At 37.1% G+C, this 9672-nt stretch overlaps 1 protein-coding gene across 1 annotated transcript; it reads right to left on the bottom strand.

Moving 5' to 3' along the window:
* Positions 1–1304: 1304 nt before the first annotated feature.
* Positions 1305–8178, bottom strand: LOC104438243 (probable 28S rRNA (cytosine(4447)-C(5))-methyltransferase). The gene is made up of 19 exons (XM_010051338.3): positions 8024–8178; positions 7650–7909; positions 7378–7562; positions 7136–7199; positions 6916–7049; positions 6651–6734; positions 6402–6476; positions 6234–6305; positions 6075–6148; positions 5648–5700; positions 4247–4356; positions 3701–3769; positions 3535–3609; positions 3083–3175; positions 2935–3014; positions 2766–2865; positions 2274–2527; positions 1996–2049; positions 1305–1777 (listed from the first exon to the last, which is right to left on the bottom strand). Exons 2-19 carry the CDS (start codon positions 7903–7905, stop codon positions 1717–1719), a joined length of 1893 nt encoding a protein of 630 aa, XP_010049640.1. The 5' UTR covers positions 7906–7909; positions 8024–8178; the 3' UTR covers positions 1305–1716.
* Between the last annotated feature and the right edge of the window lie 1494 nt (positions 8179–9672).

Raw genomic sequence — 9672 nt, 5'->3', positions numbered from 1 at the left:
GTCGACGAAATACGTGATACAGCATAATAAAAGAAATGGCACTTTATGCAGTCCAACCAACTGCAAAAATAAAACAAATTAAATCAAATACGAAACTAAACAGTAATATTAAAGTAGAATCGCAAATAAAGACATACCTTTTGCCAAAAATGCTAATGCCATAAAAACCCAGATGCTAGAATTTAACCAAGAATGGACATTGAGGCAGAAAACCAGCAAGACGAACAGAACGCCAACTAGAAGGGAAGCCCAAAAGGGAAATTTTTCTTCCGGCTGTTTAAGGTACGAAGGACAGATGGAAATGATTTTAAATAAGAGAAACTACTAACCAATTGAACACATCTTCACTCAAAAACTTAAACTAATAAGTTATGAGTCGATTGAAATATTCTTTTTAATTTTTGGAACTGTGTTTTCAACTTCGTATCTCAAAACTATGACTTGATTTATAATAGACCGCCATATTAAGCCAATGCATATGTATGAGGCACTCGTATTTTGCATGATAAAGGTCTCCTTTTGCTCGGCTCTTGCCATTCTTGAGGGACTATATAGGTTCTTGAAAATGAATTCTACCTTTTCTTTTGTGAGAGTGAAGAAACATTTCTTAACTCAAATCCATGAACCTATTATAATTATAAATTATAACTAACGATGAGAAGAGACACATATGAAATCACATGATCAATAGATATGATAGAATCGGTTTATGTAGAGTCAAGTTTGGGCAATAATTTGCTACAAGAGAGAGAGGGTGCCATCTTTCTTGCGTACATCACTTTCAAAGAGAAACGAAAGAAACTCTTTTTTGTGTGTTCTTCATTTTTGTCTTAATGAAAGGAAAGAAACTCTTTACCGACCTGAATGAAAAAAAAAAAATGTGTTACTTCCTCTCACATTTGATGTGATTTATCTCGCACTCTCAACAGGCATCAAATTGTTTGGTTGTATAATCCTCACATATGTTATATAAGTGATTTAATAAGCATGCCATCAGTTGGTGCTATCTCTGAGAGTAAGGATGCAGCATCTATAACCACAAGAAAGATGAATTAGTAGGTTCAATCGAGAGTGATTCTTCAATCTACTTCAATCTTCCATATTCCCGTCAACCGACATTCGTCAACACTAATATATAGATTGCGTTTATTAAGAAACTAAAGAGCTCTTATCTAGTCAGCGTTAATTGCATTCAGCAAGTTCATAATTTTCAATTTATTGGAAATAAGCTAAGCATGACAAGACATCTAAACATGAACCTTTACTCATCAATTTTAAAGAGGAAAATGAGCAGGTCCTAGCTGTGAACAGACCCAAAATTTTCAGAGCAATATTATGCACTGGTCATCCAAACTTTATCAATAGAATTGTGTGACAGCTGATCTTTAATTACATGAACGCTACAAAGCAAACAAAACTTTAGGGGACATCAACAGCCCAAAAAAGCAGTCATTTCAACTCTGACTCTTCGCTCGTCAAAAAAAAAAAAAACTCTTGACTCTTCGCCGGAATCCAAATTATGACCCTTGTATCATAATGACCAGTAGCATACATTAAAATTCTTTAGTAAGCTTCATTCTGCATGTTCTTCAATCAAATGGCAAAAAGCCACCAGCTTTGCTTCCTCCGCTCCCAAACCAAGTTGGACAGCTGCACTACAAGTAGCAAATCAGCTGGTTTCAACGAGTGCTTCACCTCTACCAACTGCTTATACTCCTACTTTCCTCTTTTCTTGTTTGCAGCATTCTTTTTCCTCGATGCCTCTCTCTTCTCCTCCCTTCAGCAAACCGAAGCACGCAATATAATTATGTAGTAGATAACTTGGCATAAACAAGAGAATATACATGATCAATCAAGATCAACAGACCACAAAAATTTTGTTATATTCAATCAAGAGAATATACATGACTTCAAAATCAAGCTCGTAGCATATGCAAAATTCGACTTCTCCACATGAATAAATTAGAATAGAGAAAGGCTCGAGACTGTTTTTACCTCATTTTAGATATTTCCACTCGGGATGGGAATTTCCTTTTAGTTCTTTTCTCTCTGCATGAGACCAAAGCAAGCAATATGAGTCTACGGATGACTTGACATGAGCAAGAAATTCATGTGTCAAGAAATTCACGATTAAAATTGACTACAAGTGAATCACTAAATCTAGTCATCTCTGTCTATGAGAGTTCAGTGGAGAAAACATCACAGACAAGCTGATGGCAGATGTAAAGGCCAGCTCCTCTGCAATAAAAGAATACAAACATACAAAAACAGACCTTGCTCCGGACATTTCATCTCTGGGAGGCCATTTCCCTTTAATCTCCTTAGAGTTGGATGGTGATTTTCTTTTCTTACTTTTCACATCACCATTCTCCACAACAACATTATTTTCAGCAGCTTCTGTCTGATTCTGAGGTTCCTCAACTGTATCCTTTTTGCTGCTATCTTCCTCAGGCCCTGAAACTTGTTCCGCTGTTTCTGATGGTTCAGTAGGTACTGAAGTTGGCTTTGAATTGCTCATTTTCTTCAGCTGTCATGAAGAGAGACGAAGAATAAAAACCAAATTGTACTGTTCAGTTACAGGAGAGGTACACGCAAATAACTCATGATATTATACAAAATGACAGAGCATCTTATACGTGGACCAACTTTCAGTCAAATACTCCGAACACCAAACAATCTACTCATCCTATCAAGATCCTAATTGAGTAAAGCTAATAAAATGACGTTTCAACAAAGATAACCACAAGTAATGTAGAAACACATACCTTTGCCACAAAAAATCCGTCCATATTATGAACATGAGGGTAGAAACGCCTTGTCTTCTCCAGAGAAGGGTGAAATCGATGCTCCCTAAACCGGATAAACCTGCAAGTGCGAGCATAATGAATGATTCTGTTTAGTGAATCGGTTGCAACCAAGAGCACAAAAGCATACCCAGGACGCCCAAAGTCCAATCCACAAGGTACAAGTTTAACATCCCTTCTCCTCAAAGCATAGTCAATTACTGCTTCATTCTGTAAAATAGAAGTTATATAACATCCAAAAGAACGCAAAATAACATGGATATATCTAAGAATAATACCTCTGGAATCATGATAGAGCATGTGGAGTATACTATATAACCACCAGATTTTGAATTGGCATCCACCATGTCAATTGCCGCAAGTAACAATTGCTGCACATGAGTAGATTAATCACATGAAAGAAGCTTTAACCAGTAAAACTTAATAAGTGATAATTTAGGCAGGTGAGGAACTCGTAAACCATAAAGCTTACTATTGAATTTTATTTTTTATTTTTTTTGGAGGGGGGTGGGTGCTGCGGGGAGAGGCGTTTCAAGAAATATTGATCTAGGACAAAGAAGACATGCTTGTTGCAAGTTTTCAGGTATTTTTACTGCTATCTCATGAAGTTCTACAAACAATCAGATGTACGCATTTTGTGATCAACTTTGACTCGTGAAATATTTGGAGGTCCTAATCGAAATGTAAATCAACTCAAACATCAATTAGATATGCCCAGAAGAAGTCATACCTTCTGCAGAAATGCACACTTTTGTATATCTTCAAGGCTTTTGGAGGTTTTGACAGATTCATCTTTCGATATAACCTTCAAAGTGTTAAATAACACATTAGCTTCACAGAGCTGCGATGGCCAATGAAGTGTACAGAAGAGGTGCAATCTAAGTATGATTTCTTACCCCAGTCCCACTGCAAGGTGCATCTAACAATACTCTATCAACTGAATTTACACCTATAATTTTGGGTAGCTGCAAAAGAAGACACACAAAAATGACATGAGAAGCCATTTGAGACTTGATTGATCGTAAATTATACTGAATCAATGATCAATGCTAAAGATATCTATTGCGTATAATCCATTCAGCAGAAATCTATGGGTTCTCAATCGTGCATCCATTAGCAAAATCAATATCGCATTGCAATGTACATTCGAATTGTAGATCTGGTCCACCTTTATAATAATGGGGACCAGCAATTTTTTTCTTTGACAGAAAGTCATCTATAGCAGCAAAGAGTCATCTGAGGATCAACAAAAGATTATTTAGTTAAAATAAGTTGCAGGAAAAAGCCATACACAGTAATTCGTAACCAGATTCTTTCCTTATATACAGAAGAAAGAAACATGTCCTCATCCAAAACACGGCTCTAAAGCTTCATAATCTCAAGGCTCTGAAAGTCCATATCCATAAAAATATATTGTAAAGAGGCCAGTAAGAAGAACTGACCTCCTTCCCATCATAATTGGATACTATTGTATTCGTCACACCCATCCGATGCAAATTAGCAGTGAGAGACTTCAGCCTCGGTGCCTTCATCTCATTTGCAAAAACCACACCTAGTAAAATGGTGCCAATAAATGCTGTCAGATTCACAAAACAGAGCATGCTTATGGGACCGATAGTTTTTTCATCCCCTGAAAAAGAAAAAAATTAGGCTTCCACTATCATCACTCACCAAAAAAAGCCATATGTTCTTACCACCAAGACAACACAGAATGTGAAAGTATACATACTCCGAATTTAATAAAATATGGAAGATCAAGTCAACTAATCACCAATGCCAATGGAGGACATACCAGCTTTGTTTCCTAGAGAACCAAATATCCAATCATAACTATTTCTAAGGAGTTTCAAGGATATTGCTAAGGAGGTCACGCACCCTAAACAGGCATTAAGGACTCTATTGCAGGGATAATTGGAAAAAGAACAAAAAGTGAACCTGGAAGCAAGAGGATGGAGGATTGTGACAACAACCTTTGAGGATTACAAAGGACATGCTAGATGAAAATGAACTGCTTAAATAACAATTAGCTTATTTTCCTAATTAAATTAGGAATCTTTCTATAAGAGTTGAAAGACGTATTTCTTATTCAGTTTTAAATATGATTTTTTCCAGCTTTATTTGACTTAGCATATCGTGTTTCCTATCTAAGAGTTTCCAATATTCATTGATTAGTATATTAAGTCTAATTATAGCAATTGATTGGTATTGAACAGCGAGATACAATTCTTCTCTAGCGTGAACCTTAAGAAAAGCTCAGGAAGCTTTCGGTGTGATGCCTAGACTTTAACATTTTCTTCCAAAATTTCTTTCCCAATCTTTTCTTCTTTTCTTTTTAAATCAGATTTTCCCAATCTTTACAGCAAAAGCATGTCTACAAACTTACATCAAATTCATCCACAACTTTCATGTGGGTACTCTTCATATTCTAGAAGAAGTGTCTCCAGATCTAATTCTTATCCAATCAGATTTTCCTACGTCCCAGGTCCTCACAAAAGAAGCCCCATTCATTTGTAATAAGCTATATAATCATGCAGTTCACACAGCAGGACTGCTACTTTTGGATCAATCTTTAAATAAAGAATACAGAGTAATTTAGCTGACTTTTTGATTTGATATCCCATAAACAACCAGCAAATAGGATTTTGGGTGCACCCATGTGGAGTTTCTTACAATAGCACACACCAGAAAGCACCAAATCAGAACTTCACCATGTAATGTACAGTTTGTCACAAGATAAATGTATGTTGCCAAAGAATGTGTGATCAATGTGAAGCGCATAAAACATTCATGTCCAGCACATGTCTATTCACATTGATCGAATTAAAACAGAAGCCAAAACTTACCACTATTTTTCATTAGAGCTGCAATATATGTTGTTTTACCTCCAGGTGCAGCTCTGCATCATGTGAAGATTGTACTCAAATATTAACACATGTAAACAAGATTGACTTGCAAGGCAAGGAGTGTTATTAACCATGGACAAAAGAAAGAAATAATGATATAATTGTACTGCAATCAGTTAAGCAATCTACTGTGCCTCATCTTGCCTGCATGGACACACTAAAGTGACCCAACATGTGGCACCAATTCAAAATTCCACCAATTAGGCAAACGAGTGCACATAGCTATGCCTCCAATATGGAGTCATTCTCTCAAAACTTTCAAGACTCAGGTTCTTAAAGAGCAATGAGAATTGAATTCATCGTGGAAACTAAAGTGAAAAGCTAGAAGCTTAGACATAGTTATATCAAGTACTTCAGAATATCTTACGCCATGTCAACAATTCGTTCTTTTTCTTGTGGAGCAAGTGCCATCACGGGCAAAAACGAACTTGCACTTTGCAGCTGCAAAATTTAAAAAGGTCCTTATTGCATCACAAAAGATAATGCCAGAGAAAACCTCAAATGCAAAAACTAGGAAATGATCTACCATGTAGAATCCCGCCATATATTCAGGAGTTGCACCGATAGGCACTTGTGAATCGTAAACAACTAAACCAACCTGAGAATCCATCAGAAAATAAAGTCAAAAAATGATAATGACATGTGATGAGAGGTACACACACACAAAGATCTTGATGACTAGGTGATGATTTACCTTCGACCACTTGCTTAATGGATCCAAGTTTACTCCTCTGTTAATTAAAACATCAGCCAGATCCCGTCTCCTTGTCTACAAGAAATGCCAACAACTTTTTCATTAGAATGCAGATAATAAGAAGAGAAATATCATCTAGCAAGTACACTCAAGAAAAAGAAATTGCATTTTCTAACAGCAGGAAGACCAAAAAAAGGAGGAAGACTATCCTGATTACATCAAACAAGCAATGCACTTCTTTTGTTTTACCTTTAAAGTATTTGTACGTAGACATATAGGTCGAGGTTTCTCAAATGCTTCAATAAGTTCCATAAGTTCAACTGGCGGTAACATCTGCAGAGTAACAGAAATCAAAGCACAGAACACTTAGAGCACAAAGTAGTTTTTTTCTTTATACAAAGAAAAGGAGTACCGAGATGTAAAACTGAAAAAACCAGATAGGAGAGGAAATGGTATTAACATAGAAATATCATTCATGACTCCATTTTTTGTATTGATAAAGCAGTTCAATCACCTCCATCAAAGCCCCAATAAGGAAGTCATTGTAACCATAATAGGAAGCTAGATCCTTTTTAAGTTGCTCAACATAGTCCTTCCTCGTCGTTCCCTCTTGCTTCAGCACCTTAAAATTCGACAACACTCGAACAACTGACAGAAAATTTTCATGAACAAGACTTCAAAAGATTGATAATAAGAAAAAAGTAGGAAAAATATATAACGAGCGCATTACTGACTTTCTCTTATCCTCCTCTGCATATTTGGAAGATCGGGTGGCCTAAGAGCCTCTTCCTCAAGTTCCTAAATTACAAGAATTCGCGTAGAGGAGGAATTAGACAACAATAATAGGTTGACTAACACATTCCTGCAGAAGAAATGTCACCACCATATCAAAAACATAACAGAGATCAGCACAGCGGCAATGCCAATAGCACCTCACGAATTTCGCACGGGAGTCGCATAGAGAATCGAGAAGTACCTCCTCAGTTGGCAATCTGAACTCGTCAGATTCCTCTCTGATGTTAAGCTGCATTTCGGCCCCCGCTTCTTCCTCTATCCTAGCCCTTTCTTCATCGATAGCTCTCGACTTCTGCTCAATATCCGACTCATCGGAATCAGAATCTGAACCGGAATCTGAATCCTCATCCAAACCGGAAGCTTCATCTGGACAAGGCAAATGCTTTTAGCAGCAGCACGCGATTGGAAACACTCAAGAGAAAAAACATCCCATCTGTAAACACATTAACGGACCTTCATCTCCACTTCCTTGGAGAAAATCATCGGCCAGCGGATCATCATCTCCATCGGAGGATACTTCGGAACCAGAATCGCCAGTTCCGTCTTGCTCGAGCTCTTCGACGCCTTCGCTCTGATCGTCCGATTCTTCGAGGACGTCGTCTTTCTTCGACCGCTTCTCAGCAAACAAATCGTTCTCCAGCTTCTTTTTAGGCGGGGGCTTCGCCGCACTCGCGCCCTTCTTCTTCTTACTAAGCGCCGGGGCACCCATCGATCTGCAAAAGGCACCAACACCAGAGCTTTACAGAGCTTGAACACCGTTCGACGAACACGACGAGCGCCATTGACGGTGCGGAACTGGAGAGAGGACGGACGGCGAGAATGCGTACCTGATGAGCAGGGCAGCCGGCGCGGCGGCTAGAAGAAGGAGAAGAAGCTACGGAGAGGGATTTGGAGTTTCCGGTGTTCGCCGGCGAGGGGTTTAGGGTTTATCGGTGGAGAAAGACGACTCGCGCTCGTCCCTGGTAAATGGCATTTGCCAGAAATCTTGTTTTACATTAATTAAAGTTTGTTTTGAGATTTTCATTTGGAAAATTCTTTTTAATTCCCATCACGTACTTTTGGGTACGGCAAAGCCAAGCTAACGTCACAGAGTTCCGTAGACTGTTGCAAAATGTAATAATATTATGGGTTAATACCTTAAAAATCTCAAACTGATACACTTATGATAAATTTATTTTAAATTATTTTTTTGATCATAAAAAACCCAAAACCCATACATTTGTGACAAATTTACTTCGACTGACCATAAAAAAAACCCTAAATTGCTACATTTATGACAAATTTACCCAAAACTAATTTATTCGACCGCAAAAAATCTAAAACTGGTAAATTTGTGACAAATATTCTCTCTATTAAATTGGGTTAATACCACAAAAAAATCACAAAAATTGTAAACTATGACAGAGAGCATAATATCCCAAATTGGTATACCAGTTAACTTTCACGTGTCATTTAACTTAATAATTTAACGGTAAAATTTAACGAAAATTAACAAAGGGTAAATTTGTTACAAGTATATCAGTTTAGGATAAATTTGTCAAAGGTATATCAGTTTGGGGTTTTTTGTAGTCAAAAAAATAGTTTGGAGTAAATTGTCACAAAGTGTACTAGTTTAGGGTTTTTCAACGTATTAACCCTAATATTATCCTCGACTTTCCATTATAGAGTATACCATTTATAAGTTTCTATAGTTAATAAGAGCGTGTTTAGTAACGTTTCTGTTCAAAAATTGTTCCCCGGAACAAAAATAGAAAAATTATTTCTATTCCAATGAACAATTTTTTACAAGAAAGACGCGTTTGGTAAACTTGTTCCGGAATAAAAAATGAATAAAAACATGTTTGGTAAATTTATTTTTTTGTTTCTTTTAATTTTTTAATATTTTTTAATTTTTTCCTTTCTTTTTTCTTTTTTTTTTTCTTCTTTGAGCCTGGTAGCCTCGCCCAACCATAGCGAGGCTCGCCGACCCCCAGCGAGGCCGAGCCTCGCCAGTGGCTAGGCAAGCTTGGCCTTACCTAGATCCGGCGAGGTCGCCGACCCTCGACGGCATCGCTGGCCTTCGACGGCCGGTCGCCAGCCATGACCGAGGCCGGCGACCAGCCAAAAAAAAAAGAAGAAGAAAAGAGAAGAGAGAGAAAAAAATGTTCTTCAAAAGTGTTTCTGGAAAAAAAAATTTGTTTCTCATTTCCGTTCCAATTTTGTTCTAAGAACAAATAACAGATTTTGAACAAAAACGTAAACAAACACGTTTCTGTTATTTTTTTGTTCACGGGAACAAAAAAATAAATTTTTTGTTCATAAACAAGAAAAAAAAATATTACCGTGCAGGGCCTAACTGTTTCCAGATTTTGGAGAATCTTTTCAACTCCATTTGTTTGTTTCGCAGAAAGATGTGTGATTTGGAAATATATTTTCCTAATAATGATTTTTTATATCGCTTACAAACGATAATAAATTAAAATTTCATTGATCAATT

The sequence above is a fragment of the Eucalyptus grandis genome, chromosome 3, assembly GCF_016545825.1.
Source record: "Eucalyptus grandis isolate ANBG69807.140 chromosome 3, ASM1654582v1, whole genome shotgun sequence".
Lineage (NCBI taxonomy): Eukaryota > Viridiplantae > Streptophyta > Magnoliopsida > Myrtales > Myrtaceae > Eucalyptus > Eucalyptus grandis.
This window is presented reverse-complemented; position numbering and strand designations above follow the sequence as displayed.

What these genes read in the sequence shown, in the direction of transcription:
- LOC104438243 (XM_010051338.3), bottom strand. Translation starts at nt 7,905, where the DNA reads ATGGGTGCCCCGGCGCTTAGTAAGAAGAAGAAGGGCGCGAGTGCGGCG. An exon ending in GAACGAATTGTTGACATGGC is followed by an intron (nt 5,701 to 6,074) that starts GTAAGATATTCT and finishes CACATGATGCAG; the next exon opens with AGCTGCACCTGGAGGTAAAA. An exon ending in AGCTCTAATGAAAAATAGTG is followed by an intron (nt 4,357 to 5,647) that starts GTAAGTTTTGGC and finishes CCATTTTACTAG; the next exon opens with GTGTGGTTTTTGCAAATGAG.